The sequence below is a fragment of the Falco punctatus genome, assembly GCF_963210335.1.
Source record: "Falco punctatus genome assembly, chromosome: 8".
NCBI lineage: Eukaryota > Metazoa > Chordata > Aves > Falconiformes > Falconidae > Falco > Falco punctatus.
Genome location: NC_137588.1, coordinates 58,632,445 through 58,654,858, shown reverse-complemented (window position 1 = coordinate 58,654,858; position 22,414 = coordinate 58,632,445). Strand labels below are relative to the sequence as shown.

At 46.5% G+C, this 22,414-nt stretch overlaps 2 protein-coding genes across 4 annotated transcripts; both read right to left on the bottom strand.

Annotated features, from left to right (window-relative positions):
• Positions 1–307: 307 nt before the first annotated feature.
• On the bottom strand, positions 308–8,688 carry RBM22 (RNA binding motif protein 22). 2 transcript variants are annotated; one of them, XM_080399419.1, is made up of 12 exons: positions 8,532–8,688; positions 7,763–7,816; positions 6,780–6,809; positions 5,617–5,749; positions 5,243–5,343; positions 4,903–5,075; positions 4,138–4,338; positions 3,458–3,622; positions 2,953–3,041; positions 2,261–2,392; positions 1,387–1,543; positions 308–522 (listed from the first exon to the last, which is right to left on the bottom strand). In XM_080399419.1, exons 1-11 carry the CDS (start codon positions 8,583–8,585, stop codon positions 1,413–1,415), a joined length of 1,263 nt encoding a protein of 420 aa, XP_080255545.1. In that variant the 5' UTR covers positions 8,586–8,688; the 3' UTR covers positions 308–522; positions 1,387–1,412. The 2 variants fall into 2 exon arrangements, with proteins under 2 accessions (XP_080255545.1, XP_080255544.1); XM_080399418.1 differs by having other exon boundaries at positions 308–1,543.
• Positions 8,689–8,901: 213 nt separating this feature from the next.
• Positions 8,902–22,331, bottom strand: DCTN4 (dynactin subunit 4). Of its 2 annotated transcripts, none has more exons than XM_080399414.1 (13): positions 22,099–22,331; positions 20,355–20,425; positions 19,746–19,924; positions 18,780–18,823; positions 17,905–18,012; positions 16,278–16,351; positions 15,822–15,934; positions 14,385–14,494; positions 13,291–13,364; positions 12,817–12,871; positions 12,229–12,336; positions 11,735–11,832; positions 8,902–10,992 (listed from the first exon to the last, which is right to left on the bottom strand). In XM_080399414.1, exons 1-13 carry the CDS (start codon positions 22,231–22,233, stop codon positions 10,779–10,781), a joined length of 1,383 nt encoding a protein of 460 aa, XP_080255540.1. In that variant the 5' UTR covers positions 22,234–22,331; the 3' UTR covers positions 8,902–10,778. The 2 variants fall into 2 exon arrangements, with proteins under 2 accessions (XP_080255540.1, XP_080255541.1); XM_080399415.1 differs by lacking the exon at positions 22,099–22,331 and adding an exon at positions 21,041–21,944.
• Positions 22,332–22,414: the final 83 nt, after the last annotated feature.

The following is a 22,414-nucleotide window of genomic DNA, read 5'->3' as shown; positions in this document are numbered from 1 at the left end:
AGGCCTCTGCCCGTCCTCCAACACTGCCCTAGGATGGCTCCCACCTGACAAATGCTAAGCTAATTACCTGTGCCCAAAGCAGGTAATTTCTCTGGAGAAAGCCAGCCTGCCTGCCAGCCCTTTGTGCCACATGTGCTATGCCACCTCCAACAGCCTGGCAGGGCTGGCAGCACCAGCGGGACCCAGTGGCATTATACAGCACATAGACCTGCTGTCATTGCCCACTCTGCACCCTGGCTTCAGCAGCAGCCAAATAAAAATGAAAGTCCTCAGACACTGTGCTCCAGGAAGCAGTCTAAGCAAAGCATTGAAAAATTCAAATATTTTAATGTATTTTTTTTAAAACAAGCAAATGAAGCTTCAGAACAGGTCTCATCATGTTTTGCTTACAGAAAGATGTCCACAGATCCACTGCGTGAAAGCAGCTGACATACAGATAAACTTAAAATCCTTCAGCCACGTGCACATAGATCTTACTCAACAGTAGGCTCCATGCAGGACATGGTTGCTCCTGGGCAATCACTATAGTTGGGGCACAGAAAGAAAAGTTTCAGGTCTTAAAATAGGATGAAGCGGGATCCATCTCACAGTTTAAGAGGAGACTGCATCCACAGGCCTCAAAAGCCCCAACCATGCACCAAATATACCCCAGACAAGCTTGCAGCTGCACTGCATCCTCCCCCTGCAGCTGTCAGCACACAAGCCCAGCCTCCGGGGCCACAGAGGGGCCTTCGCTGGGCTAGAACTGGCCACTGCATGTCCTGCCTGCACTACCTGGGGCCTGCTCACATGACTTAACACTTGTCTTGCTCAGGATGTACAGGATCAGAAATGAAGCAACAAAAAGGGTTTGCTTTTGGTTTTTTGAACAGGAAGTCAAAAAAAAAAGGAGGGAGAAAAATTCTGTGGCAATAGTAAAGCAAAGCCATGGGTTCGGCATGTCTGATAAGCTTGTTTTTCAGCTCTTATTCAGTCCTGGTTTAATATCTCATTAAAATAATAAGTCATTAGTTACATGACAGAGAAGAGTCTCTGGTTACATTTAAATAGTCCACAGTGTTCAGACTGAAGATATCAAATGGGCTTGAAAAGGGGGTTGGTTTTGGTTTTCCAGAAGTTTATTTCAAAAGTGTGCAAACAGGATACACTGAGAGCACTGTAATTCTGGTACAGCTGATCCACAGACCCTTAACAGCCCTTCTGTCTGCCCCCCTGCCCCGCCCCCAACACTAAATGAAAGACCTGGGATGTATCAACAATCTGATTAGCTAGCACAGACATGGAGCTCAGCTTGCCCAGTGTCTGCAAGCAGGGAAATAAGGCTTCTCTAGCTCACCCACAGCTCAACATACGGTGCTACCATGGTAACTAGAAAATAACATGTACTTAAACGATGACGGTGGCACGACGTGCTAGGGACTGCTGTGCTTTCCCGCGTGGGCACCCATCCTCTGGGGATCTTGAGACGGGTAGTGAATGGGGCCTGGGGCTCTCATGAAGGGAGGCGGGGGCCCCATGGCATGGAACATGTGTGGTCCAAAACCTGCAGAAACAATGTTGGCAGCTTCAGACAGAGGAACAGAACAACCAATGCACAGGAACTGCTGCTTGAAACTACTCACAGATAACAGCTGGCTTACACCTATGCCTTAGAAAGGTGCACATCTTCCATGAATCTTCAAATCCCCAAACTCCTCCTCCTCTTGCCAGTACAACTGGAAGCAATCCCTACCCAACATACAACCTTACTCACAGATAAAAGCTGGTAGGGGGGACTGGACACGCATCTGTAATGCCAGTCTAAATGCTTCCTACTGAACTGTGGAGCAAAGCAAATATATCCACAGGAGTCTGATGTCCCATGAAAAAAAAAACCCAAAAACAGAGGGCCTCCATACAGATATATATACACACAGCCAAACAGGCTGGCATTCAACCAGCTGCAAAATTAACCTTTAAAGTTCAGGTTAATGTGGCATTTACACAGCCAGCAAAAGCACTGAGCAGGTCTCAGTACCAGTAACAGGGCTTTCTGACATGCCTGAGAGTTTGCAAGTGAATACATACCACAGCAGGCAGCTCAGTTTAATCAAACTGTGCTGACAGCTCATTTCAGATCATCAGTTTACACTGTACGATCAGGGAACGAGGAAAATCAACTCAGGGCATGCCTCAGTGCTACAACACTGAGGCCGAGTAAGAGGACTAGAAAGTCTAACACCAAGTCAGACACCCCCACTTGAAGGCGAAACACAAGTACCTGGAGGTGGTGGCGGAGCAATGCCAGGAGGAGGTGGCAAGGCAATGTTAACCACAGCCGGAGGGCCACTTGGAGGTAGGTTGAAGTAATTTGCAGAAGCCTCCTCTTCTGCAGCTGGAGGAGGGGGGAGAGCTGCAGAAAAAGTACATGGTGGTTATGAAAAGTCTCTGTCAAGATAAGCTTGTATGGTGGTGTAAGCCTTCAGTGAGGAGGCACAATCAGTTCTTCCACAAGGGCAAACTGTTGCTACTATTGCACATATGAACCAGAGTGAGAAGCAGGACCACACTGAAACTCCAGAACCAGTCACCATTTTTCTTCACCCAAAACCAGCCTTGCTTTTTCAATCATACAATACTCAGTGGATTAGGAAAACATTAACCAAGCCTTAAAAAGCATGGGTTGCCAGTATCTCAGACCTCAGTCACTTTAACTCAGCTTTAACTTTTCATTCACCACATAAAGAACTCCCTTCATCATCAAGAATTTGCTTCTAGATAAAGTTTGCCTTCCATCCCTGCTGGATCTGCTGCAAACCTACTACTACTACAGTAGTAACTGCCTGCTCTGGGCTCACCAGTGCCTCTACTGTCCTGAGCAATGTTACAGTTCTCAAAGGTTTAACATCAGCCCCTCTCATGGAAGCAGGTGAGGTCAGCATTAAGTTTCAGAGATTAAACCAGCTCACTTACCTCCGGGAAGTCCTGGAACTGGCTCCAGCTTTATCCCAGATTCTGTAGTACCTTCCTTGTCCTTTTCTTTTCCTCTTGCTGCCTGGGACCTAAAACCAAATAAAAAGTTTGAGAACAAGGATGAGAAAATGCAGGATAAGCAGATATTCATACTACAATAGTTTCACATTATCTAATCTGCACCCGTTGCTTCAGGCCAAAGATGAAAAATTCACAGAACAGAGACAGCTGGTACAAAGTGTGCAAACAGTGCTTACAGGAGACAGATTAGAAGTAAAACTACAGAAACTCATGCACAGCCCTTAACCAGGAAATCCTCTACACAATTGTGTAATCTCCAACCCAGATCCCACTGCTGAAAGAAAATCAAACTGTAAAAGGACCCCAACTATTTACCAAATCAGTATCTACTCCAGCGTAATATCCAATCCTGCTCGTCAACATTGCACAAGGAGAGAAGAACCTTGTGGCAGTATCCTCAAGGCTTCCTCCCTGCCGTACTCACCTTCCCCATTTGACATTGAGCCTGCGTCCATTGACAATGAGTTTGTTGAAGGATTTCTCAGCAGCCACTTCCGCAGCTTGCCGGGTGGCAAACTGGATGAAAGCACACTGTTGCCTCTGCACTACAGTTATGGTCCGAATCTCCCCAAACTGGTAGAAGTGATTTCTGTGTCAGGGGAAAAAAAAAATTATTATGAAACACTACTCCTCCTAGCTGCAGGGTGCACAGCGGAGGAGGATCTCATCACATGTTGAAACAGATATGCTCAGATCCTTTCTTTTCTCTGTCTCCAGTTCAGACTAACTGTGACAAATTAGATCTCTTGTCCCTCTGTGCAATTAAGGAGCAATAAAAACTGCAGCAGCTTTTCTCAGCAGCTAGCTAGAGGGAGGCTGTGGGACTTTCTTGTCAAAAGGGTAACAGAGTAACCCCAACAGCTCAGAAGGATGACTCATCTTTAAAGAGAGAAATTTTAATCAAAGCATCTGAAGTGTGCCTGGTTATCTGTTCTCCAACAAGCTGGCACTCCTCTGCACTTCCCCACCAACCAGTCCCCATTAAGGAAAAACTAAAAGCCAGATTTATTTTTTTCCTTGCAAGAGAGATTTCCTCACTTGAAGATGAGCAGTAATCAAACTGTCAAATAAAAAGCCAAGGGCAATACAAATTCACCAACTCACCTGAGATCTGATTCAGTGATAGTATCTCCAAGCCCTCCAACATACAGTGTAGTAATAGTCTTGTCATCAGGGGGGTCTAGACGAGGCATGGTTGATGCTCGTTTCAGAAGTTTATCAGCCACAGGATCATTAATTCCATAGTAACGATCTTTGATGTTCTGATCAGCCAGAGGATCATCTGGATCTGTAGGTTTCTCATGTCTAAGGTTCAGCAAACACAGCATTTCACACCACCAGTCGTAGCTGCATCAGATTATGACTGTATCTGCTGCCTTCCCTTCTCAAGGCCTCTTTTTATATGCTTAACCCTAGTCACATAACATCCCAAAATGGAACAAAAAGCCATGAGAACTTAAACTGCAGCCAGGACTGCCTCAAGTTCTGAATGAATGGCACTTCTGACAGCTCAGCATTCAACGCTACAAAACACAAGAGCTTGATTTCAAACAGCCTCTTGTTGAAATACAAAGATCTCTGATTGAGGGGACTGACACCACAAGGGGAAAAAATGAACTACGCAAGAGAAGAGATGTAGTCACTGCTTCAGCAAAACACTACACAAGACCACACAGCTAATTCCTCACAAACACGCCACAACAAAGATTCATTCACTGGCCCTGCATGTCAACTGAAAGCACGTTTCACGCTGACCCCAATTGCAGTGCTACCTCTCCTGTCCACTGCAGCGCTTCCTGTTCCTCAAACCCCAAGAGCAGCTGTCTCTGACCCCAGTGAACAGATTCACTGTTTAAGCTGTATCTGTACCTGTAGGGACACTCTTCTCCTCTCTTGCATTCTCCTTTTACCCAGAACGAACAGATGTGAGGACGGTTACGTTTATAGTAAGGCGTGGTCCGAGCCAGCTTCAACAGCATATCGCTGGTAGAAGTAGCTTTTCCTAGTGCACCAACTGGTCTAGTGCCATCAGAATTGGATATCTAAACAGCAGTTAAACCACAAATAATTATGTATATATCACCATTGAAAACTGATGCACAGAATCAGAGCAAGAAAATGATTTTAAGATAAGCTAGGTCATTCTTCCCGTTTCCTCCCCCATACACATCCACACACAGAAAGCATGATTAGAACTACACTTTCTTACCTCCCGTTCCATGTTCTGGGTGTAGTACTCTTTATTGACATCAGACTTAGGCATTTCATCCTTAAGGGAAAGTCCTGCATCCCGGACTTGAATAGGCAAACCTAGAATGAAACAACAAATCTGTATGAAGCACAAGCTGAAAGAGCAGAAATAGTTATTGCAGTCTTCATTAGCCAGACATAACTCATCTACTACTCAGGTATACCACGCTGCCCCTGAACCTCAGAAGAGATGTGGTCAAGACCTGTTCCTTTCGAAGACTGTCCAGACAACCATGCCAATTACATGCACACATTTAAAGACATTTCATCAACTTTCATTTCAGAGGCAAGCAGACCACCTTCTTCTCTTGGTGTACATTTTTTGGTACACACCATATTCCAGGTCAAGTAGACAGGTCTGACAGACATTCTTCAGCTTGCTGCATGTCTGGCATACTTCTGTTTTCTTGAAACGCATACGAACACCAGGGCACCAGCGGAACACTGTGAAAGGCCTGGCACAAATCTGGAAGACAGAAAGTCAACACTTGTATCACCATCATGCAGCAATGAAGGTTATTACATGGAAACGTGACATCCAAACACATCTGATTTCTTTAAACCATAAATACAACTTCTTCATCTTAGTGCAAAGATTCAGACCTCAAGAAATATTTGTTTCTACTTGGTGCCTTACTTTGACAGAAGAAAGTTTTAGGAAGGTGTTTTTTTCTTGTTGTTTTTCTGATTTATTACAGTAACACAAATGCTGAAAGCAGACCTACACCAAGTAAAAACAAATTCTCCTCCATTCCAGGTGATGTCAGTATAGAGCTACTGCAGATAAATTATCAATTATGTGTAAATCAGTCACGAACATAGCAGCAAGCCCAGTGAGAGGGTTTTTGAGACTTTTGGTCCAGAAGAAGACTACCGCTCTCTCTTATCTGGTAGAGCGATGATCTGCTTCTGTTGCATGTACAGTCTGAGGAAGGGAAGCAAGATTTCAACACATACCTTTTCCCTTCCTCAGATGACAATTGATAAAAAGGGGCAAAAAAACTCCTTTAATTTCCCCTCAGTCAAGACAACACTAAATATTTCATGCTCTCTCAGAAATGGAAGTGGCTTATTTCTTAGACAATACAAACCACCACACAGCCACAAATAACATATTCATAGCAAAACCTAAATTCCAGTTATGCACCACTTACAAGTAAAAACAAACTTGCAAGAGAACATATGAGATCACGTAAAATGCTGAAATACCTCCAAATATAGTACAATATTTGCAAAAACTAATTCCGATAAACATGAGCAAATCCTAAGTCTGTCTGAAGAGTCTTCAGTAATTTTACTGTTTTAAGACCAACTGACTTTGTCTAACAAAGCGCACAGTAGGCTGACCTAAAAATGTATGTGGTTACATAAACATTTTAAGTTGTTAACCCAGACAAGCACTTTTCTGAAGCTGACAGGCTTTTTAATGTTAAAATGTATTATTCCTAGATGTGTGCCAATTTAGATGTTCTTTCTTCAAAAGACAACAAACATACCTTGCATTCTTTTCCATATTTTTCCTTGGTCTGAAATATAATTAAAAAAAATAAAACAAAATATGAAATATCATCAATTCAACATAAAACATATCACTGATGTTACAGCACAGTGGTTTTCTCCTAATTATGCTGCATTTAGACTCACCCACTCTTGTGTTTTGGGTTTACACCTTGGAAGGTCAACAGGACAAAAAATCCTAAAAAACTCTCAATCCATTTCTGTTTTAGAAACATTCATTAAGACACAGTATTGCAAGTCCCACCTCATGTAGTGATGAAAAGAGAAAATTAAATGGAATATTAATAGCTATTTTTAAACAAAGATGATGTTACAGGAAATAGGTCCATGAAAATAAGCAGGCTTTGAAATATTACCTATACCAGCATTAGGGTTATGTTTCACAAAAAATATCATCACCTTTCAGCAAACTTGGTGGAATGGAAACGTGAAGGGAAGATAACGTAAATGTAGGTCATACACAACTGGACTGAGCACAGAGAAAAGCAACATAAAATGGACTGACTCACCCTGCACAGAGGAAACCAAGGTAAACAAGGACTGAAACTACCGTCGGACAGCCTTCATAAAACAGTTTCAACTTATTTTTACAGGTGCATATTCTTCACATTTTAGAAATTTTACAAAGCTATTTAATGTTTCAGCAGCTCACTGTTCTCCATGTCACACGATTTACCAGTACTAAAGCTTTGTTTTCTAGTATTTCCTGCACTCTAGACACTGGACTGTTACCATATAGCTCTCCTTTTTGACTGATCTATTCTTAAGTCACATACCTAATGCCATGATAACACATACCAACAATGGCTGGAACAAAATCCTGTTGTGCAGAACCATCTAATTAGCAGTGCGTGCCCACCTCAGCATCTCCTCCTGTAGCCAGGCTAATTTTAGTCCCTGAAACCCAACAGTTCTAGGGCCACCACAGAAGAAAAGACTGCATGGTCAAACAGGCACATACCATTCGAATATATGGGTTTTCTCCAAGACATGTCTGGCACAGAATAGGGAAATCCTGAATAGAGCAAAAAGAAAGAAAATCAGAAATTTGCAACAAACTCTATCACCACAGCCGCATTCAAATCACATTTGAATTAACATTATCAAGTTAAACTAATCAGACCGTTTGAAAGATCCAAAAAGCCTCATTCAAAAGTCCCTGGGAGAGCTGCAAGCCATAACCCGAGGCCTGTACTATGAAAGAACTGCCAGCTAGCAGCTATTCCAGTCTTTAGTAAAGCTTAAAACAACAAACAAGCCAAAACCGTGCTCTTGACATCTTAACTCTTCAGCGACCTGACTGCAGCAGATGACCCCCCCCACCCTCCCCCCCCAACTATCCCTCAGCATCTATTGTTTGCCCTGGGCCCACCCAGGAAAGGCCTCAGCTCTACGGAACGCAGCCAGGGGCGCACGACGGCCCAGCTCAGCCCTCCCAGCTACCGGACACCCCAACCCCCGGCAGGGAAACGACGGGGGAGCGGGGAGGTGGGCTGCGCCCAGAACCGAACGTTTCCTTTCCCAGCCAGCGCTGCCCATAAGAAGCGCCCAGGTCACCGCGGCAGCCCCTTCCCGGCCGAGGGGACCCGCAGGGACACAGCTCCCCGGGGCCACCGCCCCGCGCCACCTCGCCTTACGGCCTTGCCGCCCCCACCCGCTCCCTCACGGCAGCGGAGGACCCCGCCGGCAGAGGCCCGCCCCGCTTCTCCCCAGCCGTTCCCCGGACTCACCGCGTCCTCCCAGTTCTGCCGGTTGTAGGTGTTGGAGCCCAGCGATGTCGACATGGCGGCTGGGCCCCGCTCGGCTCCGCTCCCTTCCCCTCAGCCGCCGGAAGCCCTCGCGCCGCTCCGCCTCGATCCCGGCAGGCGGCGGCAGCCGGAAGTGACATCACTTCCGCTAGCGACGTGCGGCGGCGGGATCAGCAGCGCGCCGCGGGTCAGGGGGCGCGCTAGGCACGCTGAACCATAGAGCTGGGCTAGAAGGGCGGGAATGGCCGGGGCGGGTGAAACTGCCGGGAACATTGCGGGGGGGGGTGACGGGCAAGACCACTGGGGAATTTTATTTTATAATCAACCACAAAGTAAGACCCAGCGCAAAGAATCCGAGAGCCACGTTTGCTTTATTGAAGGTCACTACACGACGTCAAGCATAAGGCAACAGCCGCCTGTCGGGAAGGGGCAGACGGAGGGGCACGCGCCAGGGAGCAGGGACATGCCGACACCTTTCCTGTCGCCTACAAGCACCTACGGGAAGGGAAAAAAACAACTCACCGAGCTAATTAGACCTCTCAGAATACCATGAATCAATGCACCTTTTTATTCCTAGTGAGAAAGGCCCAGCTCGCCCCTGGAAAGCTTGTTTCCCTATTAGTGTCACAAGTATAGCGCCTGTTTCGGCTACTGGAGAGGAAAAGTGGCGGCCAAAGGTTAAGTGCTCTGTTACCTGGACAGGTAAAGCCGCAGCAGGGGCTAGCACTACACATTCACTACGAACTACAAGTCTTAAACTCATGCTGTACATCTGCGCGTCACCTACGTGAAGTTGTAAACAGGACGCCTCGCTGCTCAGAGACCTGCTGCAGGATCTAGGCTGCAAGGTGCATGCCACCCCGGGCACACTGAGGTTCCTCGCACCAAGGGAGAGGTTTTTGGGTACTGCACCACCTCCCCCAAGAGCAGGCAGTCACATCCCGCCCGGCCGAGCAGAGGATGCGCAGACCCAGGCTGGCAGAACCATAGCACAAGTGTCTCCGGCTGCTATTCACACCCTTCGCAGCATGACAGCACATCAAAGCCCATCACAAATGTTTAACAAAGGTCAGTGTCTGAACTGGGAATGCACTGCAGGAAGAGAGATCTCACCTGCTTGCACTAAGCTATGCAGTAACTAGTAATTCAGTGCCCTGCATACGCTGCTATTAATTACTGATTTTAGCTTGGACTACAGCCAAATTACACCCTAGAAGAGTTACCTAACAGTACAGTGTATGCTAGTTAACATATAACTGTCCTTCCACCTTTATACCTCCCTGCCACCCACCCTAACAGGAAAAAAGAGTATGAACTCAAACAGCTTCTGTATTTTTATGTATACCAGGCCTAATCGTAACTCTCCAGGTTTCATACTCTGATCACTACCCCTATTAACACAGGTTTACTGGTGTGAAGACTGCCAGGCAGCCTCTGGAGCATGCCTGCCTCAGTCAAGAGCTGTAGCAGAACCTGAATTCCCAGCTTGGAGCGCATCATGCCATCACATCAACCTGCACAACAGCAGGCTGACAGCAAGCTCAGCTGCCAGTCAAATCCATGAACACTACAATACACTACAGTTTGAGTTTAAATGCAAACTGATCATGTCCTTTGTGATAACAGATCTATCACCTCGGCTAAGCAAGCTATGTATGCCAGAGTGGCAGCATTCTATGTCCCAATCCCCCACAGCTGAAGTATTCTATGAGGAAGCAGAAAACCAAAAGCAAGCATCGTGCTGCTGCCAGTAACTTGCCAATAACACAGCAGACACGGCCACCTCTTAAAATGTTTGTCTGGGAAGGACATAGCTCTGCGTGCAAAGAAGTTGTTCACTATTGAGCATGTAACGTCAGGTTTGTGGGCTGACATGAAGAAATAAACAATATGGGTTTTCTCGTGTTGATAAAACCAAATTCAGCCAGGTGTAGTGCAAATCTGGAGAAAGCGAGATCTTTCTCTGTGTTGAAACACGTGCTGCGAGTTAAACTAGCCCGTGGCGGTGTGGGGAAGCAGAGCGGTAGTTAGTGGGCACTACAACAAGAAGAGAGAGAACAAACCATCCCAAACCACGGCACCTCAACCACCTCCTCACGACCCGGCCGGGGCCTGTGGCACACACCCACACATCACAAAGGAGCTCTCACAGAACATTTCACCAGGTGCTTTCTTCACTGTGACAGTCCATCCTGCAGCCAGCTGTCAGGGCGCAAGCATTGGGAGCGTTTATGGGAGCACTGGACCGAGGCTGAGCTCCACATGATGGGTGAGCCAGATGACCTCTGAGGCATGATCACCTTCCTCGCTGGGCCGGATTGGAGCAGCGAGGTTTTTAAACTCGTGCTTCATCTTGAAACTCACGGTCACTTCGCCCTCTTCTTTCTGTGGGGTGACCTTGATGAAAACGCCTACCTTATTGGCTTTTCTGAAGGCAATAACACTGCAAGGCAGAACACAAAAGAATGCTGGGTCAGCCAAATTTTCAAGCAGTAGTTCTGAGAGATTTGTTCTGACACCATGTGAGAGAGAGACTCAGTTTATGGCTGAATATGCCCTGCCAGAACAGCTGCCCTGGTTTCTGGTTTCTAGCTTAGTCCCTGCTGCTCTTTTTGCAGGAGGCCCACAACCCTTTCTGCCTCATGATCAGAACATCAGCACCCGCTTTATGCTGACAGCTGCTGACACATCTGTCAAACAGAACATGCTTGCTTTGTCCATGGGAGTTATGTACACAGCTGTGCAACAGTGAAGGACCATGGTACACAGGTCAAGTTGCTCTGTAAGAGGCTGCAGCAGAACATATTCCATTGTGAAGGCTGGAGGCAACTCTGTCACACACCCTGGTGTGTAGTTCTCACTGCTACCATGAACCCTCTGCTTGCAAAACAAAAGGATCACACAGAGTATTCCTGGGGAGAATTAGTACCACCACCTACAACTCAACTGCTGTAACGGCACACCTTGCCTCAAAGGGAAGAAAAGACTCCTGAACAGTCTAAACCACAAAAAGAAAGATCTCCATTGCTGATCTCTGACCCACCAAAAAACCCCACCACCCCACCCAAGAAAACATGAAAAAAAACCCCAACAAAACACACTAAAGACAGAGAGAAGAGCAAGTTCCTTGGCTGAAGTGCCAAGTGTTTAAGGGACACAATCCCCGCAGGACAGAGAACACTCACTCAGGGTCATCCTGAAAGTCTTGAGGCTCTGCCAGTTCATCATATTCTGCTGCAGCATCTTTGCCAGCCAGAATAAGCTCCTTGGGAGGAACAGCCACCTGAAACAGAACACAAAGAGAAGAAGCCTTTCAGCACTGATCATCACCTATGCTGCAACCAGGAGAGCACCCTCCCCTTCTGAGGGCTGCTTTACTACAGTTTAACGGAAAAGCGAATCACCCTCAGCTTTCCTCCAGTACCACCTGGTTACCACTCGGCCAGTGAAAGACTGTTATTTCTCCCTTGGGTTCTGGGTCTCAATGAACAGTCAGCATTTCAAAATACTTTATGAATTGATGTTTACATTGGTAACAGTCATTTAAGCTCCAAGGAGGAAAATGCAACACAGTCAGCAGGGACTGAAGGACATATGAAAAGTAGGACCTGTGGAAGGATAAGCGGGAGTAGTAAGCCTTTGAAGAGGCTTAGGCTCACACAACAGAAGGGTACAATACCTTGGCAGTGCTGTTGATATTGTCAGGGTCTCCCTCCTCACACTCCAGCAGTGTGACATGCGTGATGTTCTCTACTGGATTGGTCAGAGTCAGAAGGACTTGGCTCTCCTGGGGAGATTCAGGAATCACAGTTCAAAGAGCAATTATTCTAAAATTCATCATTACTGTTAGCACCTCCATCTTCTGTGACTGATCAACACCTTCAAAAATTGCATCACATACACTTAAGGGATGGATAGCTAACACCCCCAGTCTGCAGGAAACGTGCCAATGCCATGCAGCACTCTCTTAACAGAAGAAATACACATCTTTGGAATGTAGCCAAGATCAACCCCACACCTTTTATTCTTCAGGTACTGGCATGTGCTTGGGATGCCAGACGTCACATTGCATGGTAATCTACTCCCGCAGAGTGGTAAGTACATGCAGTGTTACTCTGACTACTCCCTTAAAGCTTGCACCCTCTCTAAACAGAGCGAGCAAACCCCTCAGGGAACAATCATCACATCATGTCATCTTCCAAAAACATCCCACATTTACACCTCCCGGCTATGCCTCACCCTAAGAGTGTCTGGAAAAACTACTGACCTTCATGTAGCGCAGGTTGGGAATAGACATGATTCTCACTTCAGGGATATAGTTACTACAAAAAGAACAAAGCAAGTGACCGTGATTGACTGTGTTGCTGCCTATAACCTACTTCTTGAAGGAGGATGTATTCACAGACATCCAACTCATTTGATACTATCAGAGCGTAGCTTATGTCAAACAGAAAAATGAAGTGCCCTTTTGCTATATAAGCTTAATCCTACAAATTCCTACTACAGTGTGGGACTGTCACAGCATGCAATGTTTTTTTCAAACTGCTGAAATCTTTAGTAGATCAGGACACAAACCTATTACAGATAAGCTAAATGTATTTAAAAATGGGATTACACCATCCTAAGAAATGACACACCCATACAAGAAGTCAAATCAAAGAGTACAAAAGAAATTAAAATAGAAGGCATTAAGCAAGCACAGATAAGCAGTTGTTCTCCCCAGTCCCTATATCTTACTTACACAGCAACCAGCTGGATCTTGAATTTGATAGATGTTGGATTGAATTCTGGTTTGCTCAGGTTATGTTCACATTTCTAGAGACAAAAATATTTTTGTTAGCACCAAAAGACAGCATGCAGTCAGACACTGAAAAATCAGAGTTGTGAGCACCGTGCCACTTGCCACAACATTACCAGCCTTTAGCACAGTGCACATAAAAAAATACTTGGAGTTCGTGTAGCCATCATTGTGTCAAGTTATTGATACTCAGAAAATGTCATACCCAGCACTACCAGCGCAATCTCAAAAACATGACAGCTGGAACCTGACTTAAAAAACATTTGGACACTCAGTGGCTGCAGCTGGAAGAAGGCACAAATACCTGCAAGCCCTTTGACTTATGCTCCCAGAATCCATAAAAAAACCCAAACTGTTGGAACTCAAGACTGATCTCATAAGCTACTCTTCATATACAGGCTCAGCCAGACATTACTTATTTCTGAGAAAATATTCTGCATTTGCAAAGCATTCTGCATCTTAAATACAAGAATTTTGCTCTGTTACTCTGGGAGCTAGGTAAATATTCCTGTTTCATTGAGAAAGCAAACAGCTTTTTAAAGACCGTGTAGTTAAACCAGCTTTGATTTAGTTCTTGCTTGTCTTCACTTCCCAACTTTCCGTTTTTATTCTCTGAAATACCCTCTTTCTGCCTTCACTCTAAGGACAATCTTCAGTATTCTGCACTGCCTCTCACTAATATTTTGTTTGCTGACTTGATTTTTGTCTTTAGCAATAGCAGAATATTTTTTTAATTCCAACTATAGTGGCAGCCTTCTATGATTCCTTGGCTAAGCAGAGCACAAAGACCCTGATGTAAATCCACCTTTGTATCTTTGTGTACCTTTGATGATGTTGTCCCCCTTTCATAATCTTTATCACATCAGAGATGGGACAGCCTCCCTCATCTCCTAGTGCTGTTACCAGTAATTTGGTTGAGAACTTTCAACAACTAGAAGAATTTGAGCAGTTTCTTTTAAAAAGAAATACACAGCCCATTTCCCACAACCCAAGTTCTACAAACATGAAAAAAGACTTTTTAATATTTAATTACCTACCCGACAGCGCAGCGAACGTTTGATCAGGAGGTGCTTATGACGTGGGTAGAGCTGGGAAGCGCAAATCGGCTGGAAGTCAGGCTGCAGCAGACGCTGACGCAGAGTCGTCACTGGGTACACAACAGAAAGCAAGACAAATTATGTCTCATCCAGGCATGGAAACTCGAGCTAGATTCTACACACTCACTGGCCTAAGAGCAAGCGTGCCTCGCACTGTATGCCGACATGCTAATTTCACCTGCACCCAATAGTTCAGAAGCCACTGGCAAGTATCATTGTTTATAGCAGTGAATGAATGAATGGAAGGCAAGAGCTGTATAAAGGGCTGCCCTGATGGGGCACAGTAACACAACTGCAACATCAGTGCCAGCCCAGGAGAAACAAGGCACCCTGATCTCTATTCAAAGCTCAGCTGGGGCAGAAACAGAATTTTGTAATCATCTAGAAAATAAGTTCTTTTCCTCCCCAAGGGAAAATAAGTTTTCATAGCTTTGTTACGTTCACAGCTGGGTGCTGCACAAGTACAATACACAGCTTCTCAGCAAGGAGTTTGCAGAACTTGGACTCACGCATAGAATTAGTGACTACATAGTTCCCAAGGCAAGGAACTTCCAGCAGCCAAAATTTCCCATACTTTTCCCAAAAAAACCAGGCTCCTCACTCTTCCCAGTGTTCAAGATGCAGTGAGCCACCTGGCACCATTTCCCTCACTGCGGGGAACCATGAAAGTTGTCTGCTTTACCAGCATCATACTCTCACAATGCTGACAGTCTCATGAGAAAAGGAGACCAAGATGATCTACCCCCTTCCATAAACCCTTCATGAATGAATTAATATTGGCGGATTTTATAGGCCTGCAGGACCACCGAGAACATCTGTCCTACTTAAAGCCACCTCAGCAGGAAGTCCACATTGCATCCTGTATCTGCTCTTTTATCCCATTCACTCCCAAGTTGGATTGATCAATTTACAATATTTGCTGATTAAATCATGAGCCAGCTAAATAACTGGCAAGTGTACGCAAGCTGGTCCAAGCTGATGTCAAAGTAATGCGCAATTGTTACTTAACAGGCCAGTTTTGGTTCCAACTCCCCCAGCAGCTCAGCTACTTCCTTAATTCCTGCTATTATTTGAAAAAGGAATCAGCTCTTTTCTCCATCCAAAAGTTGACACTTGACATGCAAAGAAAGTAAGGTCAGCAAGAAAATGAAATAATTGTTAAGAGGCTTGATGTATTTAGCTCTGAGCTTTCCATGTACAACATGAAGTTGAGGCTGCATTCAAAGTTACCATCTAGTCACAAATTCCCCACCGTTTCAATCCCAGCATAAAAATTACTAAAATCTCAGGCCATTAGGAACCCCATGGACAAGTTTCAAGGCACTGCTCATGTTACAAAATGCAAGGGCAAAAGGTGACAGAATATTATGGTGTTACCTTCTGTCAGATTGATTGGCCTTGTGTAGTAATCCTCAGGAAGAGGTTCCACTTCTTCCACTGCATCAGCTGGCTCAATCTTGATCTCCTTCTGGTCCTCTCCTTCTTTCAGGCTGAAGCAAAACGAGAGACAACTCGGTCATAAAATATGGCACACATGCTTTGGTGGACAGCAACAGCAGGGACTGCATTGTAACACAGAAGGCAGTGAGAGCTGAGACTGCAAGACAATAGCAACTGCACAAAGATGTGAGCAATCACTTTTTTCTGAGGAGAAAGTAAAACATCTAGAGCTGCTGCACAGAGATGCCTGAGGATTTGACATCTCTCTAAAGCTCCAAAGAAGAAAGCTCCTTTCACTGCTATCTGCTAATACGTTTGTCATCTTTCTGAAGTTGCTCTCTTGCCTACACCTCCTATCCTTCCCACAAAGGTAACCCCAATCCTGAGACTCACGAGAGTCCAGCAAGGGCGCTGATCGGTGCTCCTGGCCTCTGGCGTTGAAGCCTGGTTCCAAGGCCATATTTGTCCTACAAGGAAAAAAGGAACTGTCAGTTTCAGGTTTGCTTCCTGCCAGGACAAAAAGACCTACTGCAAACTCATCCTCTGAGCTGCATGATAAGCATAGGGAGACAAGCAAAGGAAAGCAAACAGGGGAAGGTATTCAATGCCTTCCAAGATATTTTTTTTCTGCTCAAAATGTTAGTAAGGAGAAAACAATTGCCACTGCACTGCAGACGGGGAGAGACAGATGTATGCAGCTCCTGCTTACAAAGCTTTTGCTCTTTCCTTAAGTCACCAGCTTGCACTACTGACACACTTCCCCTTGATCTTCTCTTCAGAGCAACTGCATGTCAGGTAGTACAGAATGAGAGCTCAGCTACCAAAAGAACTGGGCTGACATGGGTATGCATCCATCTGAAACACTCTGCAGCACTGCTAGAAGCAGCTGGAAGGTTCAATCTCCTGCAGACCTCATTGCCTACAGGTCTCTCTTACCAGGCACCACCAGCTGGCAGGAATAGCTGAGCTACTCCTCAGCTTTCTACAGCTGAACTGTACACAGCGTGCTTGGAGGCAGAGATCTTTCTGGGCAGGACTGAAAATCTGAATTCTCACCAAACAAGAAATCTGAGCATCAGCCTACCCTGGTGATTTTTCAAGGATCAGATTAATGTAGTGCCATTTGCTTCAGGCAGACAGACGGCTGTGTCTCAGCCCAGCTCTGTGAAGGACTGCTTTTCAAGTGTACATTACTTACCTGAAGACACTGCCTTGTTTGTAAACTAACAAAGATAATTTTTTTGTAAGTTACCCTCTAACTAACTAGCCTTCATGTGCATTTGTTCTAGACACAGCCCAGTTAGAGGCCCTGAGGCAAGATGAAGAGTAGGATCTGTTACTCCCCTTCAGTTGGTACCATGAGACCTTTAACACCAGCAGAAACTGTGAAAAGACTTACCACTACGTGTATAGTGTGTTGCTGTGGAGAGCCCCCAAAATAGCAGCAGGTAGCAACGGAGACAAAAAATGCAGCCATAAGACACAAGCAAGGGCACAAAGCAAGCACAGTTAATTGAGAAGTAGCAAGCATATGCAGAGTCACCCAGCTAAACAAAGTAAGCATTTACCTGCCAGTTACAATAAACAAGTCATTCAAGTCACAACCAAGTCTTAAGGTTAATTTCAGTTGAGATTTCATGCAGAAAAGTGCCAGACAATCCCAATCCTAACTGTTACTGAGCTGTGGTATGCAACTGTCCTAAGAAAGAGCTACTCCTGCTATCGTGACTTGGCTGCACTGCGTTTCACTGCTGGATAACATGTTCTTTTGCATGGCAAGTGTAAACCCTTCGGGCATTATCAGAGAGCACTGTGAGAGAGAGAGGCAGTGTAATACACAATAACGGATGTAAAACTACTTGTCCCTAAAGAAACCCATGTGCCCTAGCAAATTTATTCACGTTGTTCTCGATAAAAAGAAGCTGAGCAGCCCTACTGCGCTATCAACTAATTAATTTTCCACGCTGAGGCTGTTGTGTATCACTTTTCCTGCTCTGAGAGCACAGTACTCCCAGCTCACCGAAAAGGCTAGGGGCACGTAGCTGCGGCGTCGCATCAGCTTCTTCCGGTCCCGCTCGATCTTCTCTTTCTGAGCCAGCTGCTGGTAGTACTCAACCAGTTTGTTAATCTGGAGGGATGAAAAGGAACAGATACCCAGTGAAAGGGGAACAAATACCAGATCAGCTGCATTATTTTCTTGTGAACAAGCTGGGGTTCCTGCTACTTGTTTCACTCTGCTCCTAGCACTAGCTGCATTTTGAATTATATATGTTACAGAAGCCTGTGCGTCTTAACATAGCTTAACCCACACTGTGGGCAACAAACTGAACTGCCTTTGGGAATGATGTCTGTCAGAGAGCAGCGTTCAATTATCACTTTGCAGTTAGGCAACTGAGACTTTCTTTGTGCATTTGCCACGACTGGACAGAGTAATATCATACAGCCAAAACTGAGCAATTTGGATTAGCGGAGCAAACAGTATCTTTCCCCCCACTGAGGCTGATTGTATTTAGTGGAGAGCCTTAACTGATGACAGGGAAGGGTAGTAAAGGTGCAGTTCTGTTTTCCAGATCCCAGACACACTCTTGATCGGAAAACAGCTTTTTTCACATACATACGCAGCATATTCACTGGTGTCGTTTTAACAGCACCATTAGGTATGACGTTTTCAACTGAGTTTCTTCTGAAAAGGAGATTTTATACTGTGATATCCACAGGAGAGCCTCTAAGAGGCCTTCCTTCCATTGAATTCAGTCAAGGTGGAGATTAGGAACTGCAACTGGTATCTAAAGGATTATACAGATGCAGAAAAAGTGATTGAGAGGGCCTGGTGCCTCTAACAGCTTTTTCTAGCTGATGCATCTCAGCCTAAGCATGACCCTCCCCCTCACTCACCCTCTGCGTGTGAGGATTCTCCGGCTCCTGCCAGCCACCACTAGCTGCATGAAAAAGAGAAAAAAACAAGTCCTCAGGAGATTTCCAGACTCCACATAGAAATCACATCTAACACACAACTACCTTGGTTCTACTCGTGCAATGACATTCCCTATTTTTGCTACACTTACCATTGCAATTCTGTAAGTTCATGCCTGCACAAATATACACATCTGAAAGCTTTTCACAGGCAAGTTTGGCCTGAAGGACCTTCATCAGCTTTTATACTGTGTTTTTAAACAACTGCTGTTCGAGAGATACTCAGAACAGCACCTAGAAGTCACTTCAGCAGCAGGTACGTGAGCATACAAGAATGGTCTCTTTATTAGTGGCTGCCCACATCTCTGCAATTTCAGCTCCCAGACTTCAGTCACATCAACACCAGAAATCAGAAGATCTGCTTGGTCTACTCAGTCCCGTTTCTGGAGCCTGACAGATATTTTTCTGCACACCTTACGCACCAAGAAATAGATGAAAGCTTTATTCCAGTGCTGTCATGAAAAGAAAAACCAAGTACAAACACTGACAAGCAACTCTGGAATAAGCCAAAGTAAACAAAAGTGATGGAAAATAAATTAAGATATTTATGCTGTCAGACTGAGTGGCTTCAAAGACTCTGAATGTACACAAACAAGATCCCAGCTATGGGGACAGCACACCAACTAAGAGCCCCTCAACTGACAGCTTTCTCACTAGTCAAGTAACACAAGCATGGAAGTGGGTCACATGTTCCACTAACTCATCTCAGCTCTTCAGAGGAGACTTCAGCAACAAACCATTTTCCTGTGGATTTCCAACCGTGACTCAAAACCTTGGCAGATATTACATACATCGTATGGACAGAAACTAATTTTATTATCTATTACCTTCAAAACACACACTGGGCTCCTGCTATTATTCGGGTTTCTGCCTTTGACTGTCACTTACCAACAGACTTGTCTGCCATGCCAACATCCCGGGAAGTCCAGCGGCAAAATCCACAAGCCAAATAATATGCTTTCTTCATGGTAGTCTTGGCCGGGTCATCAGGAAGTGGAGCAGGAATGCTCGTGGCCCGAGTGGAAAGGGTATGCATGCAGCAGGGGCAGTCAAAGCAGTTAGCACACCTGTAAAGATGAAGGCCTATAAGACAGTGCTCTGAAAAAAGTCCCAGACCAAGGAAAATGCTCTCCACAAGCAAATCCAAGATTAAACCAATGGACCTTTTCGTCTTATGCAACAGCATTAGGGAAAATGGGCAACAGAGCCATCAACAGGAACAGGAGGGATTCAGAGTCAACAGAACAATGGCAACAGTGAGAAATACTGGGTGATACTAAGAAACCCTTTCTATTAGGGGAGCAGGTCATCACAAAAACTAAAATGTGAAAAACACATGATACCTCATGGAAAGACACTTATTCCCCAGAACAAACTAAAAAGAAACAAGAAGTGATGGAATTTTTTAAGACTTTCAGATACATACAGCCAGGTGTCAATTAAGGAGAGAGCTGTTTAAAATAGGGAGTCTTGATGAAAAAGTCAGAACAACCTTACCTATTCTTTTTCAGTTTGGCTTCAGCTGAAGGCATGTTTTCCAGGCAGCTGGGGCAGTAGTGAGAGTCCACCTGATGAACAAGACAGTCACATCACACTTCTTGACACGCATTTGTCTAGACAACATGCTGGCAGCAGCCTGAAACTCTGCCCCACAATTTAATGAGGCTTTGTGTCTGGCAAGACAGGTGAAGCCAGGGAAGACTCTACAGATTTTTTGGTACATGGAATCTCAGCCCCTGTCAGCCAGATTTTGGTCTTCAATAATATAAGTCAGAAGGTTCCTTAAGTCAGGATAAATTAAACAACTATGCCTAGTAAATGGGAAAAGGACAACCAGGCAGGTGTTGACCTTTTGCAGTTACCAGAATTTCATTTTTCAGCTTGAACGACTGCTTTTAGTATGTTATTTTCCATTTATATCTAAATAGATTCTGCCCCTAGTCAGATATATACACATTTCAGAAAACGCTTGTATCTGTCTGCTGTCAGAAATTAATTTTGTCAATTAAAACAACAGGAGCAAGAAGGCCGTCCCCTTCGTGAAGAGAAAAACACACCAGTTATTAAACGTGGAAACGCACAATGACTACATTCATCACACTAAAGTGAATTAATGATGGATGCAGCCTGGTGAGAAATCTATTTTCTACTCTCCAGAGGCTTTAACATTTGTGCAGAGATACCTCTTCTGAGGTCTGGGTTGCACGGTCATTCTTCTCAGGCTTTTCAAACCTATCATAATTCCTTCATTCACCCAGAGTTCCACCAAATCAGTTTAATATCAGTTTTATTACGAGGACTGTGAAATGACATGAGCAGCCCCAGGATGAAGGCTTGCCCGTGTTCTGCTCCGCACAAAAGCAGCGGTCCTGGCAGGCCCCACGCACCAGGCTATGGCTCTGGCCTGATGCTAATCTACAGCTTCAGGCTCCAGCCACTCGGGACAAAGAGCCAGCCCTCCGCACCAGAGATCCCACTGGATAACGTGGGGAAAAGGCCTGTTCGGGGGTAAATGCAGTCACAGCCAACGCTCCCAGCCCCGTCTCCATTCTCACAATGGGCGCGACGCCCCCTGGCCTGAGCACGCAGCCTTGCCAGAGCCCGGGGGTGCTGCTGTGGCGGCGGCGAAGGCCAACGCACCCAGCCAGGCTGCGGGCCGCCCACGGGCCCCCACGCTGCGGGGCAGGGCCGGCCCCAACGGAGCCCCCGGCCCTGCTCGGCCTTCGCCCCAGGCCGGGCCGCACGGCGGGGTGTGGGGCGGCGGGCGTCCCTGACGCTCCCCGCCCGCGCCCGGCCTGGATACGTGTGGGAAGGGAGTCCTGGGCCGCCACAGGGAAATGTGTGTGGGTAGGGGGGCTCGTCCACCCCTGCCAGGCCCCGCGGCGGGGCGGAGACCCCCTGAAGCCCCGGGCGGGCCCCGCTGTGGGGCACATCCCCTCCGAGGGAAAGCCGCCCCTCACGGCAGCTCCCACCGCTGGTGCGCATGCCTCAGCCAATCACAGCCCGAATTCCCTCGACTGACAGGCGTGCGAAGCCAATCCAGCGCAAGGCACCGCCCCTTCCCTCATCCGCGGCCAATCACCCCACTCCATGGTAGCACCGCTGCGCCGCCGTACCAACCAATAGCAAGGCACAGACGAGTGAGCGGCTCGAGAGCCACCCAACCGATGCGCGCAGAGCGGGCAACGTCCCGCCCCGTCCCACCCGGGCTGCCGGCACGGCGCGGCCCGGCCGCCGTTACCTCGTGCGAGACGCACTCCAGGGAGCGGAGCTCGCTGCAGTACCGGCAGAAGTACAGCTGCGATAGCGGCGCCCGCATCTCCTTCTCGCCACGCACCAGGTACAGCACCCGCTCCGACTGCAGCAGCGACGCCATCTTGGGAGGAGGGCGGCCGCCGCCGCGCTGCCGCCGTCAAACGTCACCGCCAGACGTCACGCGCCGCCCTACTCACGTGACCCCCGGCGGGCCGGGGCGGTGCCGCGTGTCCTGCCCGGTGCCCGCCCCGCCGGGCCGTGAGGGAGCGGCCGGGCCCAGCCCGGTGCCCGCAGCGAGGCCC

Bases quoted from the DNA above. Each gene is read 5' to 3' on its own strand.
- RBM22 (XM_080399418.1), bottom strand. From the start codon at position 8,585: ATGTCGACATCGCTGGGCTCCAACACCTACAACCGGCAGAACTGGGAG. The intron at 3,623-4,137 runs GTGAGTTGGTGA...CCCCTGACACAG, and splicing joins ATCACTGAATCAGATCTCAG to AAATCACTTCTACCAGTTTG. The intron at 1,544-2,260 runs GTACTTGTGTTT...TTGTTTCTGCAG, and splicing joins TGCTCCGCCACCACCTCCAG to GTTTTGGACCACACATGTTC.
- DCTN4 (XM_080399414.1), bottom strand. From the start codon at position 22,233: ATGGCGTCGCTGCTGCAGTCGGAGCGGGTGCTGTACCTGGTGCGTGGC. The intron at 12,337-12,816 runs GTCAGTAGTTTT...GAATCTCCCCAG, and splicing joins CCAACCTGCGCTACATGAAG to GAGAGCCAAGTCCTTCTGAC. The intron at 10,993-11,734 runs GTGAGTGTTCTC...TCTGCCTTGCAG, and splicing joins GACTTTCAGGATGACCCTGA to TGTTATTGCCTTCAGAAAAG.